The 18527-nt window shown below is 42.9% G+C and overlaps 1 protein-coding gene across 2 annotated transcripts; it reads left to right on the forward strand.

The window, feature by feature from the left end:
- On the forward strand, positions 1 to 18390 carry zgc:136858 (uncharacterized protein LOC678543 homolog). Of its 2 annotated transcripts, none has more exons than XM_039017866.1 (20): positions 1 to 198; positions 9533 to 9615; positions 9738 to 9838; positions 9971 to 10085; positions 10415 to 10589; positions 10692 to 10803; positions 11825 to 11931; positions 12131 to 12257; positions 12461 to 12581; positions 13331 to 13416; positions 13631 to 13770; positions 13921 to 13980; positions 14083 to 14146; positions 15759 to 15853; positions 16067 to 16195; positions 16584 to 16698; positions 16957 to 17094; positions 17378 to 17544; positions 17692 to 17774; positions 17876 to 18390. In XM_039017866.1, the coding sequence occupies exons 2-20, from the start codon at positions 9605 to 9607 to the stop codon at positions 18075 to 18077; spliced, it is 2148 nt and encodes a 715-aa protein (XP_038873794.1). In that variant the 5' UTR covers positions 1 to 198; positions 9533 to 9604; the 3' UTR covers positions 18078 to 18390. The 2 variants fall into 2 exon arrangements, with proteins under 2 accessions (XP_038873794.1, XP_038873792.1); XM_039017864.1 differs by lacking the exon at positions 1 to 198 and adding an exon at positions 2277 to 2354.
- Positions 18391 to 18527: the final 137 nt, after the last annotated feature.

Genomic DNA, 18527 nt, shown 5'->3' on the forward strand with positions numbered 1-18527 from the left:
CGTGTAACAGTCGAGGGGGAAACTCATAAGGCTCTCAGTTGTGGAGTGAGGGGAACATGGAATGTGTCCAGGACAGAACGAAGTAACTACTCTCAAACCCACCTGCAACTCAGTACAGTTTATAGGCATTTAACATTTTGGTCATTTATCCAATGCTCTTTTAACCAGAGCGTCTCATAGTCAGTGCATTCAACTAAGGTAGGTAAGACAACCACATATCACAGTCATTGCATGTTTAAAACCTTCCTCAAAAAATCAGCTATCACCAAAATCAGTGCTAGTTAAAAAAGTGTTTGTGCAAGAAAGACAAGTACAACAGTAAGGTGTTCATAGAGACTCACTGTGTTTAGCTCGCTCTACCATTATCCTGCTGTGTTCAGTAAGTAAGCATTTCATTGTACTGTGTACACTACACTGTATCTTATGCATATGACAAATAGATTTGATCAGGTAACTCTGTAGAAGGGACAGTTTTATATTTACTGGTGTGGGGGAGTGGTCCAAAATAGGGGAGGGTTGTCGAACTGGTTGTGTAGTTTTTTTATTTGGCACAGAGGAGAGTAGTTTTTTCCCCCGCTGGTTTACATTATCCAACTTTACTGTGCAATCCTGGTCACTTTTTAAAATATTTGTACTGTGTATATATATATTTATGTATTTTCTTTTTTTACTGACAAATAAAATCAATCAATCCAAACTGTGCAGCTGCCATTTGATAAATTGAAAGAGACAACTGTTATAAAAACACCCCAAAAGTTTAATAATATTCTGAGATTGTCAATCCAAGCCTTTGATACTGGGTAGACCTACAAGGTTGGGAGGGATGTATTTTCTGCAGTGGTGGAAAAAGTACTCAATTGTCATACTTGAGTAAAATTAGATACCTTAACAGAAAATGACTCAAGTAAAAGTGAAAGTCACCCAGTAAAATCCTACTTGAGTAAAAGTCAAAGTATTTGGTTTTAAATATACTTAAGTATCAAAAGCAAATGGAATTGCTAAAATATACTTAAGTATCAAAAGTAAAAGTAATAAAAACTTCCTTATATTAACCAAACCAGACGGCAAATCATCAAATCAAATGTATTTATAAAGCCCTTCTTACATCAGCTGATGTCACAAAGTGCTGTACAGAATCCCAGCCTAAAACCCCAAACAACAAGCAATGCAGGTGGAGAAGCACGGTGGCTAGGAAAAACTCCCTAGAAAGGCCAGAACCTAGGAAGAAACCTAGAGAGGAACCAGGCTATGAGGGGTGGCCAGTCCTCTTCTGGCTGTGCCGGCACCATTTCTTATTTTATTTTTATTGACGAATTGCCAGGGGCCCTCTCCAACACTCAGCTATAATTTACAGACAAAGCATTTGTGTTTAGTGAGTCAAATCACAAATCAGATGCAGTAGGGATGACCAGGGATGTTCTCTTGATAAGTGTAACTGTAAAAATATAACCAGTACTTTTGGGTGTCGCGGAAAATGTATGGAGTAAAAAGTACATTATTTTATTTCAGAATGTAGTGAAGTTAAAAGTAAAAGTTGCCACAAATATAAATAGTAAAGTACAGATACTCCAAAAAACGACAAGTAAAAATACTTTAAAGTTCTACTTAAGTACTTTACACCACTGATTTTCTGTTTGTCAAGATTGACATATGTAACAGTATAACTTTAAACCGTCCCCTCGCCCCGACACGGGCGCGAACCAGGGACCTTCTGCACACATCAACAACGGTCGCCCCATCGCGCCACAAAGGCCACGGCCCTTGCAGAGCAAGGGGCAACACTACTTCTAGGTTTCAGAGCAAGTGACGTAACTGATTGAAACGCTAGTAGCGTGTACCCGCTAACTAGCTAGCCATTTCACATCCGTTACACATAGTCTATTTATTCTGGTGTTGAAAACACAACCCATGATTTTGAAGTGCCCGAAGTCAGTATGTTTTGTTTATTGGTTGTGTGGTATATTGGCACAGAAACCTGTTGGTGTAAAATGTGTTGTGTAGGCCTAGTGAAAGAGGCAGGGAGAATGAGCTTGCATGGAATCAACCATATTTTATTTCATTACTCATGTGTTTCACTATATATTCAACTTTTTGATACAAGAGTAGCTCTAATCTTAGCAAATTTTGTGTGCATTGATAATGATGGATATATTTTTTAGATATAGTTTTCTTATTCATATCATGTTAATTTCAAATTGTATAAACTCAGTCAAAATGGGTGAATAGATACAGGCCAGAGTTCTAATGGTAAAGGCAAGCAAACTGTGTCAACAAAAAGCATGGCAGGGTCAAAGTTCACTCACTTTTCTGGGGGAAAAGTCTCTCATTCCTGAGTTTCTCACACACTCTAGAAGGTAAGCATTAAGAGCAGTATTGTTGGTAATGAGCTGATATGAATGATGGGAAATTGAATGCCTAGTGCCATGTATACAATATGTTCGTGATATCAATGAATGAGTATGCCTTAAATCATAACGGCATATTTAGGGATTTTGGCAATGAAACCCGTTACCGTTATCTACATCCCCAGAGTCAGATTAACTCGTGTAAGTTCTTAACTAGCTTTAGCGCATTTGCTCTAGTTAGTGTAACGGATGTGAAATGGCTAGCTAGTTAGCGGGTACGCGCTAGTAGCATTTCAATCAGTTACGTCACTTGCTCTGAAACCTAGAAGTAGGGTTGCACCTTGCTCTGCAAGGCCCGCGGCTTTTGTGGAGCGATGGGTAACGACGCTTCATGGGTGTCAGTTGTTGATGTGTGCAGAGGGTCCCTGGTTCGCGCCCGTGTCGGGGCGAGGGGACCAATGTAACAGTATAACTTTAAACCGTCCCCTCGCCCCGACACGGGCGCGAACCAGGGACCCTCTGCACACATCAACAACTGACACCCACGAAGCGTCGTTACCCATCGCTCCACAAAAGCCGCGGGCCTTGCAGAGCAAGGTGCAACCCTACTTCTAGGTTTCAGAGCAAGTGACGTAACTGATTGAAATGCTACTAGCGCGTACCCGCTAACTAGCGAGCCATTTCACATCCGTTACACTAGCATTGGCTCTATTCACGAGTTAGCTGTGTTGTTGGCTAGATATTGAACAAGTGTCCTGAAGAGAGAGCACAGTTTCTATGCCAGGTGAAATCGCGCATCACTAGCTCATTGTTATGGATGTATCCAAATAAATGTAGCTAGAAAACCGCTTTAACAAATGCAAATACAGCTACTTCGTTATTTTGGCTGCACTGTTTGACATGACTGTAAATTAGCTGTAGTTGACTAGCAAGCAAGGGATAAGAACGTTACCAGACCGTATGGAAATGGACCATTTAGAACGAACGACTTGGGTCGCGTCCAAAGATGCAGAACAGAAAGACAATGACTGAGGCGCGTCTCTGGTAACCGAACCGATAGAACGAACGACCAGCAACCCTATGTGTCAGAACTGTATCTTGTGAAAGGATGAAATACTATGAATAAATTCATCAATAACGTTCATGAAACTATGTCAATCATTTTAACATGTTGGTAACCCGTCCGTTAAAAAGCTGGCACGTTTGCCGTCCTGAGACGAACAACAACCGTGCCAATAGATCCTCCAAACACCGGCTTCTCGGGCATTATCACCTAAATGTATCACTGCTGGTCTAGCATAAAAGGCAACCTGTGACGATTCAGCCTTTATTATTTAAGTGGTAACTTGTGGAATAGACACCGTCTGGAATGCAGTTTTAACCTATCAGCATTCGGGATTAGACTCACCCCATTGTATAATTAAGCAAACACACCCAGGTTGGCACCGTAGGGGTCCACTTTGGGCTGTAATAAAAGGCCCGGCTTGGGCTACATGCACTGGGCCCGTGGGTTTTTGCTCATGGGCAAATAGTTGGCCCCTAATTGCTGGCAGCCCTTATTCAGCCCCAAGTAAGTGTGGGCAGCCCAGTACCAGCCCACAAGAAGCCCTTATGTTGTTGGGCCAATTATGGTCCAAATAAAAGTTTGATGGCCTAGTGATAAATTCCCAAATATTACCCGCATTCAACCCAAACAGCTGCAGTAAACCTGTTAATTCTGGAGGTATAAAAAATAAAAAAGACTCCAAAAAATGTAATAAACAAATGAAATACCACATGTTCAAATTCAATAGATTTTATTGTCAATATTAAATAACAGGTAAGTACCTCAGCGTCTGAATGGACATCAAGTAAATACAATTAAAAGGGCAAGATTTTCTAACAATTGGCTAATATAATAAAATTAATATTTATTTCTGAGAAATAAGCATAACATTGCGTATTTAAGTTTAAGACTTGAATGGAGTCTTTAGCTTAAAAGTACAATATTAATTAAGAAAGTGTGCTTTCAAAGTGAGTTTACAACTTCAACATGCACAACATTGACATTTCATTAACATAACATGAACATTTAATGGTTTAAATATACAGAGACACACCACAGACAATTACAAATACATCAGCTGCTGGACAGAGTATAAAGAATGTATTTATTCTCATGTATACTCTGTCCAGCAGCTGTGAGAGCTGACAGACAGTTTAGTTTCTCAGGCTGTGTTCACATCAAAAAAAGCTGAGGTTGACTGTGGGGATAAAATGTAAACACAATCCCCATTTTTGACCTTGAGCTTGGGTCCAGCAACCAAATGTTTAGACGTGAACCTGAACCCACAAACAGCCTCCGAGACAAAGTAGTTCCAGTGTTCGTTCTCTCCACCTTTCCGCCCCTACTCTTTCGCCTGTGTAGCAACATCTCAGATTGTCTTGTGCTCCCCTTGCTCTCTTTCACCCGTCTTGTCTGAGTGTGTAGTTAGCTCCTCCCATTAGTCTCTCTCAGTCCGTTAGAGTGCAGGTGAGTTGGAGTGATGAAGGGCCACCTCACTGACAACTCTGCAGTGAGCACCACAGTCACCCACTTGAACTATACCCTCTGTTAGAGTGAGACGAGTCTCAGACAAGACGGGTGAAAGAGAGCAAGGGGAGCACAAGACAATCTGAGATGTTGCTACACAGGAGAAAGAGAAGGGGTGGAAAGGTGGAGAGAACGAACACTGGAACTACTTTGTCTCGGAGGCTGTCTGTGTACAGGTACGTAACAGCCCAATATCAGCCTAGTCCTTGAGGTTCACGTCTAAACGTTTGGTTGCTGGACCCCAAGTTTAATGTCAAGTCAGCTTTACCAGTCAGCTCTCGCAAAGCAAATTTATTGAGCTCGCTCTTCCCCAAAGTCTTGTGTCTGTTGCCTCATATCTTTTCAAACCACTCCTTGCGTCCACCTGCACGGTCACGTGAGTTCATCAACCAGATCTCGATCTCTTCAACTGTTGCATCTTGAGGCCTGGGTTGGATAGGGCTTTTCCTGACTGTATCTGACAAAAATGCACATTTGTAACAGTGAACTGGGTATGGTATGCAATATGATGATGACCAGACTCTGCGGACCCGGTGACAGGTCCAGTTGAAGACCCTATAGTATACAGACATATTGCAGGGGTCATATCATAGGATCGCCATATATCACAAGAAAGCTACGGGTGTCTAGTAGGAAGATGGCAGAAACCACATTTTACACTACGATAAACTCACCCACCCCCCCACCCCCCCCACATATAAGCAGCATGTGTCATGCTTACTATAGCCAACAAGGTTCCCATGGCGACACATTGCTATTCTACATAATTAACATTACAGGCCATAGTCGGAGATGGAGTTGAAACAGTTGCAGTTTCAAACATTTAAATCACGGATGTCTAGGTGCTCGAAAGAATGTGAAAATGTTTGAGATTCCCCCGGATGTACCTGCAATAACCTTCCTTAGCCCCAGGTTGTGAAAGGGTCTTTTGTCATTCGTGCCTTTCCAGTTGAGCTGCCAGAGCATGACTTATCATCCTTCTTGTTGTCGCTTGGACATCATAACCTCCAATGGTCCCCAGATATGTAATCTAAAATTAAGGGAAATAAATAAAAACTAAAATGTGTAAAGGAAAGAGACACTATTAGTATGAAAATAATTACTGTATTGAGTGAGTTTACCAAGTCTTCTAGACTTTGGTGGTCCTCAATTTTTTTGTTCCAGGCAATCAAGTTCATCATAGTTTTGTAAGGGTAGGCTGATGTCGTCATAAAGTGACCTCTGCTGTACTTGATTGAGAGAGACCTGACACCATTCTCTCAAGTTTTATCAGTCTGTCCTTAATTTCTTCAAGCGCATTGACCAAGTACCTATCAATACCTGACAAAGTATCTAATCACAAACTTTGGCCACATGTACTCAGCGAGACTGAAAGCCCAACTGCGTTTTTATAATTTCGGCTTAGCAAAGAATTTTGCAAGACATACCTGCAGACAGAGAGTGGCTAGCAGGCGCTAAAGGATGGCTTGGAGTCAGAGCGTCTTGCAGATTGGGGGTGACTCAAAGGAAGTGAGTTGCTCACAGGGTTCATAGGGTTGCTGGTAGATGGAGAGTTACTGGAAGGTGAAGGTATTGGCAAACTTATTGGTAGTGGTGGCACTGGAAGCACAGACTACTGGACACAGGTATCTTGCACTTGGAAATGTCTGTTGCCTTTTCGGAGGGGCTGGCTCCAACTCAATGTATCGCTTGTTTGGTCTGGTGAAAATAGAAAATGATTTCACATACATACCAAGATCACAAAAATATTTATGTAAAGATACTTCACATCTTTGTTGTAATTATAACTGCTATTTATTTTATAGCACTCGCAAGCCAAAAATTGCCCACAACTTGTGTACATGTCATACCACATGCAGGACACGCACAGTTGACGTGTATCACATCACACAATTTTCATGAGGTGTATATAATTATTCAAGATTTACTGTATTGTCCTAATAAATCAGAGGGTATGGAAACAAATAGATCTTACTGTCTCGACCGTTGACTACGTTCAAGTTCTTCTGGGTCGCTTAGTAAAACCATTTGTCTCCGCTTCTCTAGATTTGAATCTTGCCTCTTCACAATCAACTGTAAGAAAGACAAATGTATTTAATTTGGCAGCTGTTCGCACTTTGGCACGTACTGTACAAAAAATATATATTCACCCCTTAATATGACATTATGCTGTTGAAGACGTTATTCTTTCAGCACACCATATGGGTCCAATCTAGTGCTATTTGCATGTTCTTATTGTATTTGTGGGTGACCCTACATGCAGAAATAATTCAGAAAAACCTGCTGTGCTTAAAGTTGTCATCTCATATGAAATCCATGTTTCACCAGGTACTTCATGAGTCACTAAAGCTCTCTTGCGTTTGTTCGGATCGGTATAAGGGGGACATAACGTTATGGATGAGTCCTCCTGTATCCATGTATTACTAACAATCCCAACTGAATGATACAGAAACTCCACAATGTGATACTGTGCCATTAGTAAATAATATAGATCTCTGTAGGACAATTAAAAAATAAGAGTTTGAGAAATTCAGTAAATAGGTCAAACAAAAAACGCTAAACCTTGACTATGCAGCAAGGGTGTGGCTGCCCAATATGTGCCCATCGCGATCAAAATATCCAATAGGTGGTGAACTTGGTCTCTTAGTTGAAGATGGAGTGCTTTATAGATGCCAATGTCTTTTGAATACAGGGGACTGGAGAAGAGTAACAATAATGTCAAGAACTTCCTGAAAATAATGTACTCCTCCCCTGTGCGATCATCTAGTAGGATGTTCTGTACCAGTCCCAGGTCTCCGTTAACCATAACACAGTTGTCCCCAGTGGTTGTGGCAATGCTGAACTGTTCAAATATAGCCTTTAGAAACTGGGTGCAGTGAGGGAGTAAGGGAATGGTTTGGCCTCTATATAGTGTGATCTTTTCAGAGAATGTTTCTTGTCCTCGGTTCTCTTTGTCTTTATGGATGGGAGCGTCCTCACGAGTAATTTGGTGATTCATTTGTTTGAGAACAAATTGTTGTTTCCGGCAGACTTTCTTCAACTTTCTCATAGTGTCTTCTTTTCCTTTTGAAAACTATCTAAGGACCCAAACCTCCTCACATCCTCTGCCAAGAGTCAGATTATGGACATTGTAGACCAACTCTTCAATGCCATACAAATTCTCAAACTCACTGAGGAAATGTTTGAGGTCATCTGCATAGCCACAGTAGTAACAGCACAAGGCAGGGAAGTTGCTGTAGTGGGAGAAGGAAAGGATGTCTTGCAACACGACAGGGCCTGTGTATAATAAGAATTGGCGGAATTCGGTTCCTTTCCATCTGTCTATTTCTTCCAGTCCTCTTGGTTCTCTGAAACTCCATTGGCATGTGCTGTCTGATTTGACACCAACCTCTCAGAGGTGGCGCTCACTGCCCGAGATCCCAATCTACAAGAAAAATCCCCTTTCATCCAAAAATACATCAACTTCCGAGTTATTCTAAGACAAACAAGGTGCATGTAGTCAAGAATGAACATTGTGACCATACCCTCATAGCCTGGTTCCTCTCTAGGTTTCTTCCTAGGTTTTGGCCTTTCTAGGGAGTTTTTCCTAGCCACCGTGCTTCTACACCTGCATTGCTTGGCCTAGCTAGTTAACGTTAGCTATTCTTTCTCCTTAGTGTTGTTGGCCAGACAAGCAATGTTACCATCAGTAAAATATTCAAACCATTTAGTCTAGGTATCTTACCCGTTTTACTAAGTTAACAAAACGGTTAACAGATGTTATGGCTGAGCCGATCGCTTACCTGTCAGTTTGTGAAGTCGACCTATCCCTCAAAAACCGTTCACATTTAAACGCGGGCTCGCGTACGACTTTAAAGAGTGCGAGTCCAATCCCAACCGCTCAGTGGTGGCCCATAATGTTCTCGACCGCGAGGGGCCACTGATGGCTGATCTCACAGCCCCATCTCAGCCCAAAAGGGCCCGGCTCAGTCATGTTAGCTGGGTAAGGCCCGAGGAGGTGTGGTATATGGCCAATATACCACGGCTAAGGGCTGTTCTTTTGCACCGTAGAGTGCCTGGAGACAGCCCGTAGCCGTAGTATATTGGCCATATACCACAAACCCCCGAGGTGCCATATTGCTATTATAAACTGGTTACCAATGTAATTAGAGCAGTACAAATAAATGTTTTGTCATATGGTGGTATAGGGCCTGATATACCACGGCTGTCAGCCAATCAGCATTCAGGGATTGAACCACCCAGTTTATCATGTGTAATAAGGCCTTTTTTGTGTGTGAACATTATACATTATGTGACCTTAACTTTGACAGAGCCCTTTCCTCAATTATTTTTTAAGTAGTAGTTCTATTAAGTTACAATTGACTGTGTTTTGCTCTACCACTATGACTTAATATGAATAAGTATACCTTTATTGGAAAGGGACTTTGAATCGGTTCTTGAATGTAGCGGGATAAGAATACAAAACACTCCACTTATTTCACAATGTTGCAGGCAGCACTGATATTTCGGGTGTAGATTTACCGCTGTGTGCCCCAATAGTTTTTTTTTTACTTTATCCCAACTAACTAGAGCATGGAAATCTACTTAATGGGTGAATTGTATGTGTGCCTTGCAGTGACGTGGTTGGCTACGCTGCTGCTTTTGATGCCGGGAATCCAAGGCTGAGAAATCTGTTTTGTTTTCCATCATGAAATTAAGGTAACTCCCTGTGATTATGTTTTTTTCTGTAACTTGAATATGCAATTTTGACAAAAGTTTGGTATATTTTTGTTGTTTTAAAATGTTATTCTTGAATTCTGATTTGTTTATTCTGCTGTCAGTGTTTCCCTTAGATATTCTGAGTTGAGGTTGCTGAAGGAAGTATCGGCACAACTCCTAAAACGTGGCATCTCAACATTTCACAGTAGATTATGCAAAAACGGTAAAGTCAGCCCCTGCTATAATAATGAAAAAATATTAAAAGACTGACTTTGAATTTACCCTCATTGTAGTATTGAAGTCGGATTCAAATATTTATATTCTTTAGATTTCTAAAAAAAGTATATCCCCCCAGATGGTCTCTTCCTTGTCCACCCGGCAGTATCCCAGGCATTGGCAGAAAACAGACCAGTGGTGGCGCTAGAGAGCACCATCATCACCCATGGCATGCCATACCCACACAACCTGAGGTACGTGCTGCAAAGATGTCAAAATGGGAAGGACTTTGTTAGACAGAAAGTTCCTGATATAAAATATAATCCATGCTATCAAGCTTATTTATTCTAGCTACCTTACATGTACCTCATTTAGCAGACGCTCTTATCCAGAGAGACTTACAGGAGCAATTAGTGCCTTGCTCAAGGGCACATCGCCAGATGTTTCACTTAGTTGGCTCAGGGAATCGAACCAGCAACCTTTCTGGTTACTGGCCAAACGCTATTAACCACTAGATTACCTGCCGCCCTTAATTCAGTATTAGAAGTTACTGCTTCAACAGTCACTGTTTTTCCTCATTCAGCACAGCCAAAGCGGTAGAAGCCATAGTAAGGTCAGAGGGAGCCATTCCTGCCACTGTTGGGCTGCTCCAGGGGAGGGTTCATGTGGGGTTGTCTTCAGAAGAACTGGACTACCTAGCACGGAGTAAGACGTCGCTGAAAGTGTCCCGCCGAGACCTGCCCTACGCCATCAGCAAGGTGAGCACCTGTCAAGGTTTAGACAAACAACTGAAAAGCCACTCCATTCAGTCTTATTCAGATTGAATACCTTGCTTACCGGTGTGTGTGTGTGTTCTCCAGGGTCTCTGTGGTGGCACTACGGTTTCAGGCACCATGATAGCAGCACACAGAGCCAGTATCCATGTCTTTGTCACTGGGGGTGTTGGAGGAGTGCACCGAGATGGAGAGAATAGTAAGTGCAATATCCCAAAGTGAAATGTAATTGGTTGGAAGCTACTGTAGCCTCAGTGAAATGTTATTGGTTGGAACCTACTGTAGCCTCAGTGAAATGTTATTGGTTTGAAGCTACGGTAGCCTCAGTGAAATGTTATTGGTTGGAACCTACTGTAACCTCAGTGAAATGTTATTGGTTGGAAGCTACTGTAGCCTCAGTGAAATGTTATTGGTTGGAAGCTACTGTAGCCTCAGTGAAATGTTATTGGTTGGAAGCTACTGTAGCCTCAGTGAAATGTTATTGGTTGGAACCTACTGTAGCCTCAGTGAAATGTTATTGGTTTGAAGCTACGGTAGCCTCAGTGAAATGTTATTGGTTTGAAGCTACTGTAGTCTCAGTGAAATGTAATTGGTTGGAAGCTACTGTAGCCTCAGTGAAATGTAATTGGTTGGAAGCTACTGTAGCCTCAGTGACATGTTATTGGTTTGAAGCTACTGTAGCCTCAGTGAAATGTTATTGGTTGGAACCTACTGTAACCTCAGTGAAATGTAATTGGTTGGAAGCTACTGTAGCCTCAGTGAAATGTTATTGGTTGGAAGCTACTGTAGCCTCAGTGAAATGTTATTGGTTGGAACCCACTGTAACCTCAGTGAAATGTTATTGGTTGGAACCTACTGTAGCCTCAGTGAAATGTTATTGGTTGGACGCTACTGTAGCCTCAGTGAAATGTTATTGGTTGGACGCTACTGTAGCCTCAATGAAATGTTATTGGTTGGAAACTACTGTAGCCTCAGTGAAATGTTATTGGTTGGACGCTACTGTAGCCTCAGTGAAATGTTATTGGTTGGACGCTACTGTAGCCTCAGTGAAATGTTATTGGTTGGACGCTACTGTAGCCTCAGTGAAATGTTATTGGTTGGACGCTACTGTAGCCTCAGTGAAATTATATCATCATACACAGCAGGGAGACTTCATGTTTAGGATACAGAAATAGAAAACAACAAAATGTATTGAAATTGTTAACTGACCATCTTCTCAGGTATGGATATCAGTGCAGATCTGACAGAGCTAGGCAGGACTCCCATTGCTGTGGTCTCAGCTGGAGTGAAGTCCATCCTCGACATTGGCCGCACCTTGGAGTACTTGGTTAGTGGTTATTGCTAGATGGTTTTATACATGGTCAAATGCAGAGATTCCATTGCAAGAGATTCCATTGCAAGAGATTCCATTGCAAGAGATTCCATTGCAAGAGATTCCATTGCAAGAGATTCCATTGCAAGAGATTCCATTGCAGGAAATTCCATTGCATCGCAAATAATTATTAACAATTGTGTGCTTTCTTCAGGAGACACAGGGTGTGTGTGTCGCCACATTTGGGACCTCCATGAATTTCCCCGCTTTCTTCTCTCCACAAAGTGGGTTTACCTCCCCTTACCACGTCAACAATGCTGAGGAGGCTGCAGATCTCATTGGTGACGCAGCTCAATATTTTATGTCTGAGTAGCAACATTTTCAACTGACTCGAAATTGCTGTTATTTCAGGGTCCTTCTGAGCTGATAATCTAGACATGATTATAAGATATTATAAAGGGTCATACATGCTTATGACAAATCTTACAATGTATTGTGACTGCATCATAATGTACTATACCTGTCTCTTTCCCCTGGCCTACAGCGGGTAACCTGTCCCTGGGTCTACAGAGCGGCCTGCTGCTGGCTGTGCCCATCCCTAAGGAGCATGCAGCAGCTGGACAACAGATTGAGAACGCTATACAGGCTGCACTGGCAGAGGCCAAGTAAGGAAACACTGCATTATAACATAATATGATCTCTCCACCTGACTTGACTGTAGTTGAATTAAGCAATAAGGCCCGAGGAGGTGTGGTATATGGCCAATATACCACGAGTAACGGCTGTTCTTACGCACGACACAATGTGAAGTGCCTGGACACAGCCCTTAGCCGTGGTATATTGGCCATATACCACAAACCCCCTAGGTGCCTTGTTGCTATTAAAAAACTGTTTACCAACGTAACTAGAGCAGTAAAAATAAACGTTTTGTCATACCCGTGGTATATTGCCTGATATACTACGGCTGTCAGCCAATCACCATTCAGGGCTTGACCCACCCAGTTTATAATCCCCAATACATGTTTTTGGAAATGTATGTTGCCTATTTAGGTAGGCACAGTGATGCCGAAACATTGGTAAATACCCATTACATTTCTGGGTGTTTATGTATGGTGTGTGCGACCTCCACACAAACACATTTTTCTGGGTGTGCGCCAGCTAATGTTTTTTAGCCTACTTAGGTATTGCTAAAAAGCTCTATTTATTGAGCACTTCTCATGGTCTGTCTGTGCTGGTGTTGTTTTCTGAACATTTATTTCCTGATCTCTAGATAGCCGCTTGCATGACTGACAACACAGGAAGTTGCTTATCAGAGTTTCTGTTTGGTTGCCTTGATATGACAAGAAAAGTATCAGCATTTCACCTCAGCCACACGATTAACTCTCTGTTGCCTTCGTACGCATTTCCCCTGTAGTGTTAAAGGTATCAGAGGAAGAGATTTGACGCCCTTCATCCTTCAAAAGGTCAACGAACTGACCCGTGGAAAGTCCCTCCAGGCTAGTATCCTTCTCTGATCAGTAACATGGTGTGAGAAAACCACGCTGCAGAGAGAGAGGGAGGGAGGGATCATATCAGAGTCATTCTTAGTATAAGAAAATGTTTAAAAAATAAATAAATAATCATAATTGTGGTTTTTAAAACTTGTTTTATCGATGTATAACTGAATGTTTGTATCATCATTACATTACGGTCCCTTAATCTGATATTCCCAAAGATATCGCTCTCATTCATAATAATGCCAGGGTAGGCAGTCAGATAGCCTGTGCACTGTCTAAACGAATGCAGAAGAAGACTTGGACACCTGCTCCTCACGCAAAGGAGAGAGAGAAAGATTCGGACTCTCAGCCAAACATTGTGAGCACTGGTCATATGTTCATCATCAATACACGTGAACCAATCACTCTTGTCTTGTAGAGCACATCATTTTTCTTACTCTAGTTTTAGCTTGATGGACAGTGTGTAACATGCTTACTGTACAATAACACTGTGGCTCTTACATCGCAGGTTGTCATAGGTGGTGTGAATGTGGATTTTATTGCCAAGGGAAAAACAGATAAGCTAGTGGTACGTTCACACAAACTCTGCTAATGTTAAGCATCTACTACTGCATGTCTGGAATATTCAAATGATGTCAATGACACATGGGTTTGTTTGATTGCTCAACAGTTTGGACAGACGAATCCTGGAAGTGTCTGCCAGTCATTTGGTGGAGTAGGAAAGAACCTTGCTGGTTAGTTATTTAAAGCAATAAGGCACCTCAGGGGGTTGTGGTATATGGCCAATATACCACGGCTAAGGGCTGTTCTTATGCACCACGCAACGCGGAGTGCCTAGATACAGCCCTTAGCCGTGGTATATTGGCCATATACCACAAACCTCCGAGGTGCCTTATTGCTATTATAAACTGGTTATCAACGTAATTAGAGCAGTACAAATAAATGTTTTGTCATAGAATGCTGTTCATTGACTACAGCTCGGCGTACAACACCATAGTGCCCACGAAACTCATCACTAAGCTAATGACCCTGGGACTAAACACCTCCCTCTGCAACTGGATACTGGACTTCCTGACGGGCCTCCCCCAGGTGGTAAGGGTAGGCAACAACACGTCTGCCACGCTGATCCTCAACACTGGGGCCCCTCAGGGGTGCGTGCTTAGTCCCCTCCTGTACTCCCCGTTCACCCACGACTGCATGGCTAAACACGACTCCAACACCATCATTAAGTTTGCTGACGACACAACGGTGTTAGGTCTGATCACCAACAACGATGAGACAGCCTATAGGGAGGAGGTCAGAGACCTGGCAGTGTGGTGCCAGGACAACAACCTCTCCCTCAACGTGAGCAAGACAAAGGAGATGATCGTGGACTACAGGAAAGGCGGGCTGAACAGGCCCCCATTAACATCGACGGGGCTGTAGTGGAGCGGGTCGAGAGTTTCAAGTTCCTTGGTGTCCACATCACCAATGAACTATCACGGTCCAAACACACCAAGACAGTCGTGACGAGGGCATGACAATACCTTTTCCCCCTCAGGAGATTGAAAAAATTTGCCATGGGTCCCCAGATCCTCAAAGTTATACAGCTGCACCATCGAGAGCATCCTGACCGGTTGCGTCACCGCCTGGCATAGCATCTGACCGTAAGGCGCTACAGAGGGTAGTGCGAACGGCCCAGTACATCACTGGGGCTGAGATTCCTGCCATCCAGGACCTATATACTAGGCGGTGTCAGAGGAAAGCCCAAAAAATTGTCAGAGACTCCAGTTTTCTCTGCTACCACGCGGCAAGCGGTACCGGAGCGCCAAGTCTAGGACCAAAAGGCTCCCTAACAGCTTCTACCCCCAAGCCATAAGACTGCTGAACAATTAATCAAATGGCCACCGGACTATTTACATTGACCCCCCCCCTCCCCCTCCATTAGTTTAGTTCACTGCTGCTACTCACAACATGTACAAATTACCTCGACTAACCTGTACCCCCGCACATTGACTCGGTACCGGTACCCTCTGTATATAGCCTCGTTATTGTTATTTTACTGTTACTTTTTATTATTTTTTACTTTAGTCTACTTGGTAAATATTTTCTTAACTCTTTCTTGAACTGCACTGTTGGTTAAGGGCTTGTAAGTAAGCATTTCACGGTAAGGTCTACACTTGTTGTATTTGGCGCATGTGACAAATAAAGTTTGATTTGATTTCAGCATTCAGGGCTCAAATCACCCAGTTTATAATGAGCCATTATGTCTACATAGCTCCTATATGTGGGAAAAAGGTTAATTAAACTTTTGCATTGAGTGAAACACTTTAATGTTGACTTATTGTGTGATATTTTACCCACCAGACTCTCTGAGCAGAATGGGCCAAAGACCTCTCTTCATCTCAGCTATTGGAACTGACTCTCACAGTGATGCTGTGCTGAACTACTGTCGGCACATGGTATGTATGTGGAGAAGATTTCGAGAGGTGTTCTGAGTTGAGATCAGCACGTTTCCATTAAAATCAGAGTTGTGCTTGTTACTTATCTCAACTCTAAATCGGGCCCTTAATGAGTGGTAACAACTGATTGTTATGACCATATTCAAAGCGGAATGAATCTCTCTCCCATAGTATTCTGGCATGACATTCTTTCCTCTTTTGATTTTCCTTTAGAATACCAGTGGTGTTGCTGTACTTAAGGAGCAGCGGACCGCTACTTATTGTGCCGTGATCACTGAGAGCGGGGATCTGAGTCTGGGATTAGGCGACATGGACATTCACCAGCAAATCACAGAGCAGTATGTGAGTATTTCTGGGGCTCCCAAGTGACGTAGCGGTCTAAGGCACTGCATCTCAGTGCTAGAGGCGTCACTACAGACCCTGGTTCGATTCCGGGCTGTATCACACCCGGCCGTGATTGGGAGTCCCATAGGGCGGCGCACAATTGGTCCAGCGTCGTCCGAGTTTGGCTGGGGTAGGCCGTCATTGTAAATGTAACTGACTTGCCTCGTTAAATAAAGGTTAAATAAAAATAAATATTTCTGAAGCAGGTACTTCATCTACATTTAAACTATAAAAATAATCTGATTTACTACACATAAAAGTACACATATCTAATGTTCTTGTTCATTATTGTGTTTTTTATAGAATAGCACTGAAAAATAACAACTTTGCCCATCTCTATATACAGGTGGCCCAGTTTGAGGACAAGCTCTCAACAGCCTCTCTCATGTGTCTGGACGGCAATATACCCATCTCCACCATCAACTATGTTTGCTCTGTCGCCAAGAAGCATGCAGTGCCAGGTTAGCATGTAGAGCTGAATGCTTTGACAGTCATCAATAGTGATCGATCACCATTTTCTTACCATCAGTGCATCGCTGTGTGATCAGGGCCCATATTCACAAATAATCTGTGTGGGAGTGCTGATCTAGGATCAGGTCCTCCTTCCCCATGTCATCTTTTTCATTATGATCTAAGAAGGCAAAACGATCCTATATCAGCACTCCCACTCTGAGACACTATATGAATACAGACCCTGATGTGATAAACTTGTGTTGCAGTGTGGTATGAGCCAACTGATTGTGACAAGGCCTGCAAGCCTTTCCTGTCAGACAGCTGGAAAGCCCTGGCCTACACCTCCCCCAACCTGGCTGAGCTGTGTACCATGAACAAGGCATTGGGCCTCCCGACACCTGCAGGTACGATAGTCAGTTATTCCTGCACTGAGATCATTTCTGGAGCCTACTGTATATAATATGGAATTAGCCTGGACGAAGCTATGTTTGTGCTGTGGAGCCAACTCCTATGCTTGGCGTAACAGTGACCATAGGAGTTGACACTTCGCAAGACATCACAAAGATCTGAGTCCGGGCTAGATATAATAAGTAATGCACACACTATGAAGTCTTTGTTTGACAGCTCATCATTATGCACAAACTCCTGTCTGATTAATGAGAATGAGATCTTGTCTTGTGGTGTCAGTGGTGCCTAGCTCTGTGGAGGAAGTGCTGAGCTGTGCCATGGATCTCGCACGCCCCCTGCTGGACCACCTGCGGTGTGTGGTGGTGACCCTGGGGGCCATGGGAGTGCTGCTGTGTGGAGAACATAACGCTGGGTCTGTAGACCTGCAGCCTAGGAGAGGAACAAGGGTAAGATGATTGTATGTATGTGTGTATGTATATATGTGTGTGTGTGAGCTCACATTCTCACATTGTTTCACTTCTAAACTAAACGTGAGCATCTTGACATCTTTATATCTCCGAACATTATGGTGATAATGTTTTCTGGTTTTCCAGAAGGGTCGGCTATGTGCCGTCCACTACTCTGCTCTGGCTCACACCGCAGCCGAAATGGTGAATGTCTCAGGAGCCGGAGATAGGTCGGTAGCTATCTAGGGATGGGAATAAACCATAAAATGTATTTTTATCTCCATAGGTGAAATGTTGGTTTCCCACACACCCCTCTCTTCCCTCTCCTCAGTCTTGCAGGTGGGATATTGGCTGGTATGTTCCAGAGCAGAGACACTCACAGCTGTGTTAGGATGGGGCTCCTGGCAGCACGCCTGTCACTGGCCTCCCCACATCCCGTCTGCACCACTATGACCACAGACTCTGTGGACCCAAACAAGGTCCAACCACCCCAATCCTGGCCTCAACCCAACCTCCTGTGGATGGAGGAGTGAAGAAAGATCCATTATTATAATGTTATTATCTTGTGCAACCATCAACATAACTTTTCAATGTGTAGTTCAGGGGTGTCAAACTCATTTTATCCTAGGGGCTGCATTCGGTCTTCATCGAGGTCCAGAGAGCTGCACTAAAAATTGGTTATAGTTCCTCGCTGTCAAAATTTGCTAAATATTGTCCATTGTTTTGGGAATTTATTATGCTCCCTGACTGTCTAGCTTTTCTTTCTGTGATTGTTTGACACCCCTGGTGCTGTTAATTTGTATACATTTTGTCATAATTTTCAATAAAATACCTTTAATGCTTCGACTTACTATACTACTGTATTTCAAATGGCCTATCATAGGAATGTTGACTGAAAATACAATTAACTATATTTCCCACAATGCACTGTTGATAACCTTCTGCGCCGCCGCAGTACGTACTGAATGCTTACTTCATTCACT

This window comes from Salvelinus namaycush, chromosome 21, assembly GCF_016432855.1.
Source record: "Salvelinus namaycush isolate Seneca chromosome 21, SaNama_1.0, whole genome shotgun sequence".
In the NCBI taxonomy this organism is placed as follows: domain Eukaryota; kingdom Metazoa; phylum Chordata; class Actinopteri; order Salmoniformes; family Salmonidae; genus Salvelinus; species Salvelinus namaycush.

Coding starts and splice junctions, on each gene's coding strand:
- zgc:136858 (XM_039017866.1), top strand. Junction 10,804..11,824: donor GCACCGAGATGGAGAGAATA/GTAAGTGCAATA, acceptor CCATCTTCTCAG/GTATGGATATCAGTGCAGAT. Junction 16,196..16,583: donor AGCAAATCACAGAGCAGTAT/GTGAGTATTTCT, acceptor CTCTATATACAG/GTGGCCCAGTTTGAGGACAA.